Genomic DNA, 17,487 nt, shown 5'->3' with positions numbered 1-17,487 from the left:
CAATTAGCAGCAGCTCCCCAGATAAGATAAAGGCCGGGCAGGGAGACAAGCAGAACCACTCTATAGCTGTGATCATGGAAGGCTTTGTCTATCCGCCCTTCAGCACATACCAGAGCTTCAGGGGTAGTCTCACACCCAGCCGTGGCAGGGACCCGACGGTGAAGCAGCCCAGCTGGAAGCAGAGCAAGAGCATCAGCCCCTTCCTCGGGGGACCCTTCACCCCCACGCCCTCCGACTACGTGGACAGCTACCGACGGGCACAGCTCCAGTCCCTGCTGTTGCAGGTGAGCCCCGGGCTGATGCCGCGGCTTCCCCAGGCCAACACCAAGGAGGTGGGCGTGCAGGTGAACCTGCGGGCTGACGCCGCCGTGCAGTGCTCGCTGGGGCCGCGCACGCTGCCTGTTGGCTGCTTCCTTAGCGCCGCTGCCCGGCGTGCCCCGGGGCACTTTGCCCTCTACTCACCCATGCCCGACCGCCGCATCTTCACGCTGCCTGAGGCTGCTGAGCCCCAGGAGAAGGAGGCGGCGCCTGGAACGACCACCGAGGAGCAGAAGGGGGAGGATGGTAGCAGAGAGCAGCAGGAGGGCCAGGCAGAGGCTGCTCTGCCGAGTCAGGAGGCAGCAGAGGCGCCACGGGAGGAGGCTGCGGCCCCCAGGCGGCGGGCTGCGTTCCAGGTGTGCAGCGCTGGGACACCGGGGCCCGAGGAGAGGCTGAGGCCTGGTACAGCCTGCTCTGGGCAAGAGGGGTGGAAGGCAAGCCATGAATCAGGCTGGCGAGAAAACTGCTTTTGAGCATCAAAAGGCACAGTGGTTCCCCCCGGGCTTCCTGTTCGTGTCTCTGCACCCCCTGCCCCACCCCCCGGTTGGTGATCCCCGGGCAGCGCGCTCTCCCCCTCACAAAACAGGTGGTGTAATGAGGGAGCTGGGCTGGGTCTTCTGGTGGTGCTGGAGGCTGCTCAGTGAACTTTCTCCCCGCAGTTTTTGGAGCAGAAGTATGGCTATTTCCACTGTAAAGACTGCAAGACCAGATGGGAGAGTGCTTACGTGTGGTGCATTTCTGGAAGCAACAAGGTAGTTAAGTAATTTCTTGTTCTTGATACTTGTAAGAAAACACTAGTGTTTTCTGTGACAAATCAGATGTTTTACCACAAATTTAGGTACCTGTACTGAACACCCTGAGTAAGTCTCTGTAGTAACTGAGAACTTGATTTCTTTTTTTAAGGTGTACTTCAAGCAGCATTGTCGCAAATGCCAAAAGGGCTTCAATCCCTATCGAGTGGAAGCAATCCAGTGCCAGGTAAACGTTACCCATTTCTATATCCTAGTAAGACTGCCAGAGTTTGTCGTATACTCTAATAGTTGTTGAGGTAACTTGACTTTATCTGGAAGAGAGCTTGCTTTCATCAGAGTACTAGAAAATGTTATTTGGGGAAGGTGTAATGGGATAGGACTCCTTTCTCCTGCAGGTGGCTTACATAAACAGTTTTCTAGGCAGTGTTAGGCCTAGCTACACATAGGATGGGGTTTTGTGCTTCTAGGTGAGAAGGCTCTTCAGCTTAACGCCACAGGGTTTTTACCACAGGAGCTCTGTTAAGTGTATCAGCCCAAATGTGTTGCTATGATCAAGGAAAACTAAATGTGAGGCTAACACAAAGTGAACACCTTTGACCTACTACTAATAAAATGTCTTGTTTCTTAAGACCTGTTCAAAGACTCGTTGTTCCTGCCCTCAGAAGAAGAGACATGTTGATCTCAAGAGACCTCATCGCCAAGAACTTTGTGGCCGCTGCAAAGGCAAGAGGCTGTCCTGTGACAACACTTACAGCTTCAAATACATTGTCTGATATGTGTTCCTGTGTCTGTTTTGCACTGTGCACTTTGCACTTCGTCAGTCTCTTGCTTTGACTTTAGGCTTTTGACCTGGCATTGGATAATGGATAATGACTTTTGTATTTATAAAGTATATAACTTAATTGTATGTATGTTATGAATAAAGTTCAATAAATGTTTGCACTAGTTTGTTACCCCATGGTTTCATCTTGCTGGGATGAAAGAGGAAAGTATATCTAGAAGGAAACCAAACCTATTTGATTTCCTAAAGAAAACAGGGTTTGGTTTTGGAATGCTAACATAAAAACCGCAAAAGCAAGTCTTTCCTTCGGTCACTTAAACTAGTGTCGAAGGTGCAAACGTTCTGGAGCATAAAGTCTGGGGTAAATGCATCTGCAACTATCTCCTCCCCCTGCCTCTGTGAAATATATTTAAAAAAAAAAATCGCTGTGGTTTGATCATCAAGGACTATGTAAGCTATGAAGGAAAAGTGTAAGCTTCACATGTTTTCTAAGCAAGGAGTAAAAAAACCTTTTGAGCTGGGCAATTTGTGACTATAACAATTTCTCTAGACTTAATGTTTCCCAAAAGAGGTAGAACAAGTCCCTGTGCCCCTGGTTCAAATACAGGCTTGTGCCTCAGAAGCTTTCCAGTCATGTAAGGTATCTCCAGGGTAGGTGGCTTAAATATAACTGAAGGTGGTTTCATAGAGGCAAAATGCAGTTAGGGGAATCCAAATTGAAGTATCAGTGTTGTAGAAGCACAGTGGGGCACTACTGCAGTTTGTTGTCCTAGGACTTCAGTGAGGCTTTGTTGGGAATATACTGATTTCTACTGTATCTGAAGTTTAGGAATTGCTAAGAAAGCTAGATGGTTACATTGTGGGTTTTGTTGTATCTGTGTAGAATAATAGAATACTTAAGGGTGGAAGGAAGCTCTGGAGGTGGAGGACCAATTGAATCAGGTTGCTTAAAGCAGTGGCTAATGGATTGTAGTTTACCTGCAGGACAGTAACAAGTAGCATACAGTAGGTGGTCTGTCCTGTACCAGTGACCTGAAAAAGGTAACAGAGTGTACTTATTCAGTTTGCAGGTGACACCAAACTGGGGGGACCAGCCGATGCAGCTGAGGGCAGCGCAGCCATTTGGCAGGATCTCAGCTGACTGGAGGGATGGGCCAACGGAGGCCTTGTGACATTCAGCAGGGATGACAGGAAATTCCTGTCCCTGGAGGGGGAGAACCCCTTGCAGTAACACAGCCAGGGGACTGCCTGGCTGGGGGGCAGCGCATCAGAAAGTGCCCTTGGGGTTTGGTTGGCAGCAAGCTGGGTGCGGAGCCAGCAGTGGGCCCTGGCAGCGACGGGCGGCAGCAGCGTCCTGGGCTGTACGAACAGAAGCAGAGCCAGTGAAGCAGGGGAAGCGATTGCTCCCCTTTACTCACTGCTCACTAGACCACATGTAGATTACTGTATCCAGTTTTGGGCTCTCAGTGTGAGAAAGATGTTGATCAGCTGTAAGGAGTTCAGTGAAGGCCACCAAGCTGGTCACAGGGCTGGAGCACTTGCTCTGTGAGGAGATGTTGATAGAACTGGGCTCATGGTAGGGGGGTGAGACACAACATGCATAAGGTAAAACAAGATAGGTTCAGACTGGATAAAGGAAAAGCTTTTCCACCACGAGGACAGTCAGGTAGAACAGGTTGTCCAGAGGGGCTGTGCACTCTCCATTCTTGAACGTTTTCAAGACCTGACGGGATAAAGGCCAGAGTAACCTATTCTGATTTCATGGCTGACCTTGCTTCACAGTGGAGGTTGGACTAGATGACCTACTCAGGTCCCTTCCAACCTGAATTTTCCTGTGATTCTGTGATCTGTAAAATATCCATGATTTTGCCAAGTGATAGAGCACACCTCATCTTTCACCAGCCATTAAATATTTTTGCAGACCACCCCAATTCTGAATAGCTTTCGAAAGGGAAATACCTAATTGAAATTTGAAGACTTCTGTAACCATTGCAGATTATTTTACTCAGAAAAATAGCTGTGTGATGAATGGCACTTCTTTTGGAAATTATTTGCCTTGGATCTGTTTTGTCCTGCAGCTACAACTATGTTGCAGAACTCTGTGGACTGCAAAATGAGAAAACCTGTAAAAGTCAATTCCCCCCCTTTTATGCACCAATACAAGTGTTTTTCAAGATTCAAGTAAATCGTGCAAGCATGTTGAAAAAAAACGGGTGAAGGGGAGAGGGCTTTACTGGATTCTCAGAGCCGAGGCTGATATGGCAGGCTCGACAGCTTTTCTTTTACCTTTAGCATGAGAAGAAAACCCCACTGAAACCCAGTGCTGCAACGAACAGCACCATTACTGATGTTTTTATCAGAAACAAACCTTCAGCTCCATTTTGGATTTTTTTCAATTCTGAAACTGCTTTAGTCAATGTACTCTTCCAGCTTAAGTTGTAACTACAGCCTGACAAAAAAATTCTTACATTTCTCACTGGTTTCTTTCAGTGTAACAAACACCATGGACGATGAAAAAAAAGTCTTTTAGGGGCTGCTGATCGCAGATACTGTCCTCAACAGTAGAAATTCAGACAAGAACACAATCTTCGCAACAAGCACATACTGTGTTGTGATTATATATGACTTCTATATTTTAGTTAAATGGATGTACTGATCCAAATATCAACCAAAGTTACTTCACAAAAACGGTAAGTGTATTTACAGAGCGAATAAGTTACATAGTTGTCAGGATAAAAGTGTCTCAGATGTGCAACAGATTTACATGCATACATTTAACACTGGACAGCAGTTAAATGTAAGAAAAAACCATACAGGTATGACTTTTATATATACATTACAAATAAAATAAGACATCTCTTTAAAGAAACTTATAATGAGAACTTGCATTTCACGTTAATATGTTTACTTTTTATACTCAAAATTTATATTAAATAAAAATATGCATGCATAACTTCAAAAGATTTGACTCTGTGATGGGGTTTTCTCCTACAAAATGGCAAGTTAAATTAGATCAACCATCCTTTAATAGTATAAATATATTCGTAAAAGCAACCCTCTAGTAAAAAGCAGCCAAGGTCCTTTAAAAAAAAAAAAAGAAAATCTAGCAAGACCATTCATGATGCTTGGGGGCCTAAGAACAGACCTCTGCAATATGATCCAGTACCTTCAGAGACAGTAGCCTAGTAACATTAGGAAATGTACTTCATAGCAGCTCGTTGTTTTAAGATACAGTAATCATATTCAAATTACAGTGTACATTAAACTGTAGTCCATTTACAATTTGTTTCGTATATACAGGCGCTCAGCTTTTGACCAACAAGTTTACGAGATTCTGTGGCCAGCTTCATTCTGCCCATCTTTCACTCAACCAAATAAGAGCAAAAAGGAAAAAAATGTACAAGTTTTGTCTTTTTTTTTTAACAAAAAATATTATTTTGCAAAGGAAACATTGCACTTTTGCCAACCTAAAATAAAGGAAGTATTGTTCAGTGTAGTAGGCTTTGGTATGCAATGGAAGTCACTTCTTCAGTAGTGAGTTGCAGTTGCTCAGTGAAATGCTAACTGGTTTTTGTGCAACAGAGAACAAAGGATGTTGTCCCGGATGCTCTATGCTACCTTTGTCCTTACAGTATTGCTACACATTTGAAGTTCAGCCCATATCTTTTTAGAAGAAATCCTAAATGTAACAAGAGTGAGTACAGTTTGACCAAACCTTTGTAAGGCTGAGAAGGCATTGAGCCACCTCACTCCAACAGGGCAGCACTCCCAGCTTGCAAGAGGGCACAAGGGTCCTGTCAGAGACTTGTGCCGGAAATGCTGGAGTCTGGAAGAAAAGTGTTGATGACCCGGTAGCTCTGAGCTCTGCGAATCATGTCGCGGATCTCTATGTTCAGTTCCATTAATTTGGTACAGATTTCAGTCAGGCTCTGGTTGGAGCCCACCAGTGCGTAGGTGCCCGTCTGACCCAAGGTTTGGTGCCGGAAGTAAATGTTCAGTAGTGTCTGGACTTCATCGTCAGAGCTACTTCCAAAGATATCATTGGGCCACAAAATCCTGCAATCAAACAGGAGAAGAATGTGCGTATCATTATGGGTTTATTAGCACAGATGGAAACTAGGTGACAGAGATCTCTAAAATGAGAATGGACTCGCACATGCTTATAAGCCAAAAGCAACTCACTGTTTTACGCTATTTATTTGTTACTCAGACTATGGTATCAGGCACAGAAATCACAGAAAAGCGCAATTCCTATTTTCTAAAAAACCAAAAAGCTTAAGAAAACTCACTCAAGTAAGTGAAAGTGAAACTGGGCTGAATGTTAGCTGATGCCAGTGACATACACCTAAAGGGAGGTAACTCTATAAAAAGATTCCTAAGAGCATCACAGAAGTACTCTTGATCTATGCAGTGTAATTAAACATCTTCATTGTTGCAAGCATACAATTTTGTATTACTGGTTTGATATTGTTACTTGTGGCACACCCCTGCAAAAGTTAATATCATCAATGGCCCCATGTACCTTGTTGAAAAGTATTAAATTAATTATGCTGACGCAGCACATTGCATTTAGTATAAAGTTAGGAAGGGAACAAATGCATGCTATTCTATTAACAGGAAAGTCTAATATGAGCCATGTAGCAAAACTTGCCTGCATTCTCGTATTTGTCGGATGGCTTTAACAAGTTCATTGTTTTTCAGACACTCCAGCATGGACTGAATAGCTGCTTCCGTAGAATTGAATGAGGGCTCAGATTCTGTCGTCAGAGGCTCAGCTGCGATTGCAGCAGTAGCATCCTTAAGATTTTTCTTCAACTCACTCAGTTCTCTTGACATATTTAACAGCTGTTCCAAGGAGAAAGATGAGAGATGGGTATTGTCATTCTCCGTAGGCACCAAAGGGAGTAGGTATTTCAAGTCTGTTCTTACTACTACATTGGATTACACATTATGGAAGAGACCCCATTTTAACACAAGGGCATTGATCTCTGTGCTCTGTACAATATGGGGAAAACACAAACTACAGATTTTTAAGCTTTGTGCTTCCTTTAACCCTATGCTCTATTTTTGGCTTGCTAAAATGCAAGAGCACATCTAAACAATCTTTCATTTTTCATCCTTGCTACTTTTTTCAGTGGAAAAGTTTAAGAGAACATATCCTTCTCCTAGCAATGATGTTGTCATTTATGTACAAAACACATGCAGGATCTGATATGATTAGCAGATGGACAGTAATAATATAACCCTTTGTCAGGCCAAAAAGTTAATATGGCACAAGACTCATAAATAATTCATAAGTGAACAGTTAATTTCTGAAGGTCTACCTTTTCATGCTCATACACCCTAAAAATAACCACTGTCACATTAGCCAACAATGGAACTTCATTTAAATAATAGCTTCTGGCCCCAGCAAAATATAGGAATTTCATGGAATTCCTCGTATTATTGTTCCCCAGTTCCATAGGCTGCATTATCTATATCAACCTAACAAAACTGTAACTGTGAAATACAGTTGCAGAAATCAATCCTCTTGTAAGGAACACAAAATACTTCTAAAATTTAGACTACTCTAAGACTAGCTGCCTGCTGTCCTAGTGAACAGCCCAGTCACATTATCAGCCAGCCTTCAGAACCGTTCCTGAACGTACAGCAAGTATTCAAACTCCTTGTCCTGCTACTGCACATCTGATAAAACAAACCATTTCCATTTATAGAGAATCTGTAAACTACTAGAATCTGTAATAAAATACATTTTAGAGCTTGCAATTTTGTTTTACAGCTACAAGCAAAGTACAATAAATTCTACTCCTCAATAGTTTAAAATATATACACCTCACCAGGAGAAAAATACATATGGAACAGCAAGTTATTTTACTATCTCTCCTTACATGATGACCATTCAACTTAAGGTGATCACCTCAAAGGTATTTCAAAGCATTACATATTTTATGCAATTGCTGAAAATAAACTTGACTAACAGTATTGTTCTTGTGAAGTGTTTTTTAAAGTAAGATACATAGACTTATCTAAAAACAGAAAGCTCTTTGGGTCAGAAGTGATAATGTGCTGGGTCAAAATACTTAAATGATAAAGCTTGTGAAAATCACAGAATTAAAAAGACTTATGACATTAAGGTACTCAGTTAATTATATTTTTAAAATAGATTTACTACTCTTTGGAAGCATTAAACTGATTTTAAATTGCTTATCCAGAGAACACAATCAGGCAGTACACTTGCAGTCAAAATATAAAGTAGTTCTACACTACACACCTTTGCTTGCTCAGGTGTGAGGATGCAGAACCATTTAATAGCTGTTCGTAAAAAACTGCTGCAGGCACATGCAGTGGAGACAGTTTATGTGGCTGGAAATGATAATACATTATTCCAGCAAAAACCTTAATTTTGCATCCATATTAAGATTAATTTACCAAATTATTTTGTTATTGTCATGCTAACAAGTGCTCGTGGCCTAAGTGTCTCCACAAAGTTCAGATAAAATCAGTCATGATCTAGGAAAAGGATATTTTCTGTATGTATGAAGGCAGCTCATTTTCCCTACAAATTAAGGCCTCAATTAAAATAATAAAAATAAAAATAAATCACTTGCAGATGTTCACAGTGTGAGCCCTCCCTACATGTAAAGTGTATGAGTGAAGTTAAGATTTCATATATCATTCTCGTTCGTTACCACTGACTGAAACTACTTCTGAAGAATGAATGCATGAAAGATCTCAGACTCTGGAAGTACAGACAATTACAAAAAATACAGCATCTTGACTACGTTTTAATGCAGATGCTGGTGTATTGAAGGGTTTTGTCTGCAGACTTATATTCAGGGTGAAATAGTGTAATCCTTGGTGTAAGTCCATAGAAAGAAAAATAAAAACATGAAGGTAAAGTGGTATTTTCAGCGTCAGACTTTGTAGCTTGTTACATACCTCTGGCATGGAACTGACTTCATGCACTTGTCCGATAAGTTTACAGTAGGACTGAAAAAGCAACAGCAGCTGGAAATGCAGTTTATATAATCTCTGACACAGTTCTAATTGCTAAGGAAAGATTTGAAGGAGAAGAAATAATAAAGATCAGTAAGTTGGGATAATTTTCAATAACTAACAAAGCACATTAAGATAGTTCAGTTCTCAAAACCCATTATTTTACTGGAGTATCATCATATACTGTTTCAGAAAAGAAGTAATATTCTTTCTTCTGCTGGTAGGTGATATACAACATTGAAAATCAAGGTTATGATGGCTAGCTCTCAGGTAGCACACATCAGCATCAATCTCAAAGCGGTTTATATAGGTTAGCTTCACTGTCTCCAGTTTGCAGCTGGGAAGCAGAGGCACAATATGGAGGGAATTACTTTGCTGCATAGAATATAAAACTCTTTAAAGCTTCAGAAATGGTCAAAGACCTCTTCTAAGAGGATGGGAATGCAAGATAGGAGCAATGAAGCAGTTGTCCAAGAGGGGCAAAGCTCCCACCTGCTTCCCTGAGGGGAGAGGAAGAGAGGCAATAAATCCAGCCAGGAGTGCGGAGGAAATGCCAGCTCTGCAAATTAAACCTCAGCTCATGGATTCTCCACCATCTTAAAGAAACCATACAACAGATTGATGGCGTTTCGTGAGTAAGAGGACATCTGGCTTCCACAATTTATTCTCCCAGATTAAGTAGATACTGTGCTATGAAAATTAAGTTGTTTCTTCCGGTGTAATGTGCAGCACCACAGAAAAGGTGTCAGACACATTGAAGTAACATGCAATGTGCACGTCTGCTGGAGAAGTCAAGTTAATATGCTCATGGTTCTGGAATTCCTGTCTATCAGGAGGGGGAAATCTCAATTCCACAGCTCCATCATGGTGGGGAATGGAGGGATGTTTAATCTTCATCAAATTATGGAGGAAGTAAAAACTCTGCAAGTACAAGTCAGGAGGCCTCCTGACCCTTTGGCAGGAAAGCATTACAGACTTCATATTTGATTTGTCTTCTCTTACAGACCCAGTGACCAAAGGTGGTCTCAGTGATCTTTCCATTTGCTTGGAGGAACTAGAGCAGAGTTTCATGCCAAACATGGCAGAAAAGAAGATGCTATTAATGAATTTGCTTCCTTAAAGCACTTCATACATGCTCAGCTACCAGCATGTACTTCAACTGTTTGCTGAACAGGGGTCAGTTGCCAGCACAAATACTAATAAAAAGTACTTTAAAAACATTATAAGCATTAATTTTTCTGAAGTGTTTGTTTACATATGGTTTAATATGTAAGTGCCAGGGGTTTTATTAATTAGCCAAAATTAGAACCATATCCTTAGTGTTCCAGTTCCCAAAATTTCTGTACCAGCCAGACAAGGCTGAGGGACTGAGGTCAAAAGAAAGGTTCTTTGGTAAATTTCAGCTTTGTTTGTCAGGGAAGGGTGGACACCACCTACCCAGCCATGAACAGTCAGCCAATGGCACTGCCAAAACCAGGCAGAGCTAGTTTCCTTCTGAAGGTTTATGGGGGAGAGTGGGAACAGGGGAAGAGCACCAAGCCAGCGGGCACCAACCTGGTAGGGTTCATCCTGCTGAAGGCCAGGCAGACAGGGCTACTTACACCTCAGTGTTGGTCTGCCACAGCAGCAGAGTTCAGCGCTGTAAATTTGCCTAGTCTGCTCTCTGTGCTGTTGTGGATAAATTGCTTCTGGTATCTAAGTTGGTATATCTAATGTTTGTTACTGGGAGCAGGGTCAGAGCGTTCCCTCCCCAAATGGAACGGAGGAATCCCACCAGACCTGATATGACAGCAAAGACCCACAGGAGCTAGAGGAAGTCCCAGGAGATCTGCAGTGGGGAAAAAAGGGAGGGAACAGATGTGGGACCTGCTAGGACAGAATTGACTTGTGGGCAGGGACAAAACCTATCGGTGGCCAAGAGAATGAAGAGGTAGGACATGAGGGACCGCTGCCTGTTAAGTAAACCTGTGCAGAGGCCATTCTTTGTAACTGAGGCCATGGAGCACTACCAAGCTTGCACCTCTGTGGCTAACCTTTCTCCTCCCAAAATAAAGAGTGACTGTTTAGATACAACCTCCTGGAAATGGCTCTGGTTTCTGTCCTCTCTCAAACCATGCTGGAGCATGTCAGGGGCTGGCTGGTGCCCCAGCCAGAGAAGGTAGTAACTGTTCATCCCTAAGAGCAGCCCGGGACACGCGCTTGCTGCCTGGTCCTGTTTAGCTCACCAGCAGGGACACATCCTGAGGTTCTCCATTAGGGGCCAAATTCACTCTGTTCAAATTTTGGAGAACTGGCAACACTACATAGCAGTTAAACACACATACCTGAAGCTGTCAGGGACTTAAAAATTAATTGAAAACCAGGACACAGCATACCATCATTAAAAAAAAAAAAATCTCATGATAGCTTGGCAAGTAACACACGATTTTTTTTAGTCATTGGAGAAGAATAATTCAAATTCACCCTTCTGGCTGCTAACCTGAACGAAGACAAACTAAGGTCAAATTGACGAGTCAAGTTTGACTCACTCAGTATTTAGTTACTGTATCAAGCAACTCAATTTTTGTTCTTCCTGAGTAAGTATTAGAAACTAATAGTGGCGAAACTATTCATCAATGTATAAACAAAAACAATTTGAAACATAACTGTCAACTATATATTGTAGGTTTTCACTAGGACAAATTGAAAATTATGAATTTTAAAATAGAATTAAAAATTATCTTCCACTCCAGCATATTCTATGCATTCAAATGCCTGATTTTTTAAAAAATATGTAAATGACCATTTAAAACAGCATATGAACGTGTCAGTATTTTGTCACAATATTTTTAGATTTCACAAAACACACCTTAGTAAATTATTTTAGTCACTGCATGTAGAACCACGTATTCTACAGGAAAACTATAATGAGAAAGGAAAACATGCTTAGAAGTAAAACAGTAAAATTGGGGTGTATTAGTCCATCTACAGATGGACAAAGAATATGAAAGAACTTCAACTTACTGCAAGAGATTCCATTTGCTACACAGCAAGCATGGCACAGGAGAAAAGGAAAGGAAAGAAAGTATAGTGTCAGTGTCATGCATGCAATAGGAAGCACAGCCCATCTTTAATAGCATAACTTGTCAGCAGTATTAGCAATGCTTGCCTCAACCTGGTAACTAGTTGGAAATATCACATACAACATGCAGAGCATTCTTAATAAAATCAAGTTTTCATTCTAATGGTAAACTAGAGTCTAAATATCCTCAGTTAGATCTTCAGATTTATTAGTTTTGATTTATCCCACTCAGTAGCTCTGAGCTTACAGAGAAATTGTGTTAGAAAACTCTTGAAATAATACTATTATTTAAATTTGCTTTCTCTGTTATTAAAAAAAGCTCATATGGCAAGGTACTAAAAAATTAGGCAGGGTTTTCAAGTGATGAACAGATCTGAACTTTGTTATTTATAAATATTTTGTTACTTATAAATACTTCTATTTTTGGATGTAATAGATCTCATGAAATTTCCAGGGTAAGCTTTGTGACTGCTGGGTCTATTACTTGGCACATTACAACGGAAACATTTTGCATATAATTTTTAAGTTATGACTATCGTAAGAAAAAAAATCCATGGAAAATGCCAGTTTGGTTTCACTACATGTCAAGGCCACAGGTTCAGACAGCTTTGTATTTCTTCCTCTCACCAGTAATGATTCATTGATTTGTAAATCTGGAGCTATGAAAATGTCAGTTTAAGTCCTGTTCAACAGTAATAAAAATTCTAATTGACCTGCATTAGCATTTCTAAGATTAGGGGACTAACTTCTCTCCTTAAAAAAAAAAAAGTGTTCCTCTTTTCTTTGCCAAGAACTAGCATTTGCAATCTGTGCATTTCTAATACAGCTTTCCTTATTTTATATATATATTACATTCTCAAGACATTTTAGATGAACAGAGTCATCATGTAAGTGCTGGAATTAACAAACACAATGACATCTGCTCAGTTACAGCCTCATGTCAGTGCATATGCACACAGTGTTAATAAATGTTTGGAATTCTTATTAAAATTATTCACCTTACTGTCAATACAAAGGCAGCAAACACAGAAATGTGAAACAATGCTAACTTGGTGTAGTCTAACAAGGTATTTCAGTCTGGCTTCTTTCCATGGGCCTTACTATTTAAATAAGTATGAAAACTACCATCCCAAATGCTGTACTACTCTTTTATAAAGCCATGACAAACTAAGCTTTAAGCTCTTGTGGTGTTTAATTTTATGCCTTTAACATTGCTTGAGTAGTATTTTTCTTCTATTTAGTACTCTTAAAAAAAACCCCTTTACATCTTGGCTTCCATGCAGTTCACGTAAATTAAGCTTTGCAAAGCTAAATTCAAGATAAGAAGAGGACAAGAGCAGACAGATCGCTGTGCTCTAGTAAATTCACAGGTGTGCTGGCTTGTGTTTTTCAAATCTTCTTTGTCTCTGTCTTAAGCTCCTCTGAAGTTTAGCATGCTACCAAGTTTCATTTGGACTTTCAAAAATATTGGAATCCACATATAATTTCTAATTTGCCATGGAGTTTATTTTAAAGAAGGTGTGTGGGAGCAGCAAATAAATGAATTCCATGGTCTTTTTTTTCCAGAAAAAGCTATCTTCTCTGTACTGCTTCCAAAACCAGGGCAAGCCAAAAAAGGAGTGGGGAAGGGATTTCACATTACATGAAACCCTCCTCTTCTTCACTGAAAGAAAATATACCGGATACAAAATCTCCCTAAACTACTGACACTCAACTCCATATTGCTCTACAATTTCATGACTGCAACTTATCTTCCTCTCTCTTTCAGCTTAAAATGAAATATTCCTTGCAAGTTGAAAAGGCACTAATTATTGGACTAAGTGACATTTCTTTCAGTCCCCAGCAGCAAGGTCTTGGGTGGAATGGTCCCAGCCTTCACCCTTCTTCTCATTTCTCATTTAATTCCTATAGTAAGGGAAGTGTTGCTTTAAATTAGTTGATAGACACTACACAATTAGTAGTTTTGGCATCTGAAAATACCAAATATTTAGACTATTTGGATCACTTGCACAGGCCTTTATGCAGCCAGTAAATGCTGCAACTTAGAAGGGTGCACCCCTTAGCAGCAACACTTTGATTTAGTTTTTTACTGAGACAGAGAATTAGTGTTCTCTACTATTAGCAGACCAGGAAGACAGCAAAGCACTAATCTTTAAATCATGGGCCTTCTTGGCTTTTTTTTACATACTGAAAAGAGATGGGGGTTACACAATTATTTCTTAAGACATTAACACTTTGATGGCAACCCAGTCTTCAGTCATTTATTGGCATGGGAGAGTCCCACTGTAACAATATCCGCTGTGTGCAAGGGTTATTAATTGCAAGCACATTTTATTAAGGTATTCTATTTGCCTGGACATGCCAGCAGACAAAACCTTTTCCCACAATCTAGGAAAGTGGGCGCATATACAAATATTGGAGCAAAAAAGAGAGATACAGCATATGCTGTGCATTCTTAAATATACACTGGACTTGAAGGATAGTTGAAACTATTCTGTCTGGAGAAATCTAAAATATAGCTGTGTTCCTCCATTAGAAAAGCTGCCTACCTGGGCCAGTTTTACCTCATTATCAATCCATGGTTCTGTCAAACAGCAGTCAGATAACTGGTTATTGATAATTAAGAGTTTCTAACTTAACAATGAGACTCACTGTACCTTAAGCATCGCTGTAACTCAACTCAACTCCAGATGACTATGGTCCCAAAAGGTACACATCCAGTCCTATTGGTGGCCTAGAGTAATTGAACCTTTAGCCACAGCAAAACTCACAGCAACAGGTACATTCTGAACTTTGGGGGCAAATTTTAATGTTCTAAATATTCATTAACACTTTCAATTTGCAAAGCCCACATCCATTAGCTTGTGGTGAGCTTTGGGATGAGCAAGGTTTAAAAGAAGTGTATACTGACTTTGGATTTACAGAGTAAACTGAATGTCCCATTAGGAGATAAATACTTCTTTGAATTAGCAGTGCTAACTGACAAGAAAACAGGATCTTTCATGTACCTCTTTTCTAGAAAACAACCCTGAACAAAACCAGTCCGTGTCTAGATTTAAAAAAATCCCTGTTTAGTAAGGTTGAGGAATGTACTGATAACTGTACTCATCTAAGACTTCTACACATGGACAGACAGCACAATAGTATGTGCAGTTATCTTTTGTCTGTAAATTCACTCCTATGTCCTTGAGCCTCTGTTACTCAATGTAGCATCAAAGCTTACAAATCACAGATACATCCAAATTATGTAATCTGTTGCAAGAATAAGGGGAGGAAGGACATTTTGGGACATGAAGCTTTTACCCAATTTCAGAAAAGTTGCTAGCCCTAGCAGCTGACCTAGACAACTTCTATTTCAAGCTTCTTTAATGTCAGGAAAAGCAATTTTTGCCTTTGCCCATTTTCAGTAACAGTAACAATGCTCAAAAAATCATGTGCAATTATTTTGAAATAAGATCTGATTAGAGAAACTTGTGCCAAGTTAGTTACCAGCATCAGTGGGCCTTTCTGATGCAACCACTAATGCTGAATTTAGTCTTATGTCTCTTGTCTGTGGAGGGGACTATTCACCTCAAGCTTTTTACCAGGTGGGGAGTTCTGAGAATGTAAGACTTCTGCTTTCTGTAGAGCAAGGTGTTGCTTTTTCTTCCTTACAATTATTTCTGAACCTTTCCCAGAAGTAGCCTGGTTTTGTGCTTAGCTAAGCAATTTTTTATGCCAGAAGTTTTCACCAGGATTTCAGGCCCTAGTCTAAGCTTTAATGAGTTTAAGAGTTTAGGCAGATTCCCTTGTGGCTACCACTGTAAGATAGACTTTTTTCCCTACTATTATTAGATTCTTTACCCTTTCATGTTGAGGGAGGAGAGGGAAGATAAAAAGTACTTGCCAGTTTAGGCGTAATTTTTCCTTGCCCCCTCCTAATCACATGTCCTCAGGTTCCCTGGACTCTTCCTCCCATTACACTTTTGATGAATAAAAAAGAATGTTCCTTTGGGAAGAGCTGCTTCGATTGACAGGTGAATATGAAGAAAAGAAATATGCCTGTTGACCAAAGACCTACCATCCTGTCAACCTCCAAGGAATAATGCATTTTGGGCTGAAGGAACAATGCTGGGGGGAGACCAGGGATTCCTGCAGAGTGAGAAACCCTTCTTTTCAGGCTGTTTGATAAGCAGTAAGAATACTAACCCCAGCTTCACAAAACACACATTTAATTCTGAAACAGAGAACACCTAATTAAAAAAATCATGCAAGTGGAACATGACGTTTATTAACTCTTAGACACATTTAGTCCAGCTATATGACCTCAGATCACAGTTTATTCCTTATCCTCAGCAGTCTCTCTCCTCTACTTTTTCATAATAGAAACAATGTAGGTGATCAGCAAGATGTGATCCTCCATCCCATTCTATGGGTTTCCAAAAGAGGGATGAAGAGGATAAGTTAAGCTGTATACAGCAAGGTATGTAGCGCTGCAGTCTGAAGTCACTGTTCATAGTGTTGTGCATGAGTGGGAAGAGAAAGCCCATTCACATTCGAATACCTATGCCTCCCTACGTATACTTTATCTCCCTCTCCTGATATACTTGCAGGAGAGGTAGTAACATGTGTTCCAGGTCTCTCCTTTTTTAGATTTGAGAATAGCTCACTTGTAGCTTCCTTGTACACTGCTAAAATTACAGAAGAGCCAGCATCTTATTTAAATGCATTGGAAGGTGCCTGTACCTTTTGCTGGTGCCAGTGCCAGGTGGGGGAAGATTGAACAGTTTTCCCACCAGCTGCGATAGCTGCCAGAGGATTTATTAGCAAATTAGATTTGCTAATAAAGTCAAGGAAGCCAAAATGCAGGGGTGGCAAGGATTTGTGATTCTTGGGAAATGGCATAAAAAAGTAGAAATTAAGGGAGTTCAAAGACGGGAAGACAAATACATAGGGGTGGGAAAGAGAGGTGAAAATAAAACAAGAAAATAAAGTGAATTGGGGGAGAAGACAAACTGAAACCAATATAAACCAAGGTATTTGAAAAAAAATGGTTACAACAGGGAACTGTGTGTTCTGAAAATGTCATAATTATCTGTCATAAGTTAAAACACACGGAAAGGGGAGATGTCACTTTTTTCTACATGCTGCTGCTGCTTCCTGATTTTGGCTAATTGTCTCCAGCCCCCTCTTTTTCCTACCCCTCCATTCTTTTTCCTCCAAAAGGAAAAACCCCACAAAATAACATTTCTCAACTCGTTCTTCACCACTAAGATACCAGCTGTTTCCTATACTTAATATATCAAATAGCAGGAATGCCTGCTGATGGTGCTGATTTCTGAAAATAACCAAAATCAACACACTAAATATATATATTTATGTATATATATGTGCCTGAGTGTGTAAAACTTTCATTCAGAAGTGAGAAAGAGGTATTTTGCCTTAGGTATAAATACTTATCTACAGAATAAATTATTTCACTGGCCATCTCACAGTCATTGTTTCATAACTACTAATATATAATAATAACTAATATATAATATACTATATATAATATATACTAATATATAATAATAACTACTAATCTAGATTTCAACCAG

General features: G+C 40.4%; 2 protein-coding genes across 4 annotated transcripts in view; one reads left to right on the top strand and one right to left on the bottom strand.

Annotated features, from left to right (window-relative positions):
* The first annotated feature begins 74 nt into the window (after positions 1-74).
* Positions 75-2,224, top strand: ZAR1L (zygote arrest 1 like). Its single transcript, XM_075081909.1, has 4 exons — positions 75-674; positions 978-1,070; positions 1,222-1,296; positions 1,700-2,224. Exons 1-4 carry the CDS (start codon positions 75-77, stop codon positions 1,841-1,843), a joined length of 912 nt encoding a protein of 303 aa, XP_074938010.1. The 3' UTR covers positions 1,844-2,224.
* Positions 2,225-4,460: 2,236 nt separating this feature from the next.
* FRY (FRY microtubule binding protein) overlaps positions 4,461-17,487 on the bottom strand; it is a 199,589-nt gene continuing 186,562 nt past the window's right edge. For 2 of the 3 annotated variants that reach the window (XM_075084765.1, XM_075084750.1), the window contains exons 59-62: positions 11,851-11,868; positions 8,791-8,901; positions 6,503-6,696; positions 4,461-5,907 (exon numbers count right to left, since the gene is read on the bottom strand). In XM_075084765.1, the coding sequence (XP_074940866.1) occupies positions 5,649-5,907; positions 6,503-6,696; positions 8,791-8,901; positions 11,851-11,868 (582 nt within the window). In that variant the 3' untranslated portion in view covers positions 4,461-5,648. The remainder of the gene's footprint in view (positions 5,908-6,502; positions 6,697-8,790; positions 8,902-11,850; positions 11,869-17,487) is intronic. The other variant, XM_075084760.1, reaches the window with a different exon arrangement.

The sequence above is a fragment of the Phalacrocorax aristotelis genome, chromosome 1 (genome assembly GCF_949628215.1).
Source record: "Phalacrocorax aristotelis chromosome 1, bGulAri2.1, whole genome shotgun sequence".
Classification (NCBI taxonomy): domain Eukaryota; kingdom Metazoa; phylum Chordata; class Aves; order Suliformes; family Phalacrocoracidae; genus Phalacrocorax; species Phalacrocorax aristotelis.
Note: the sequence above shows the minus strand (reverse complement) of the source record. Positions and strands in the feature narration are given on the sequence as shown.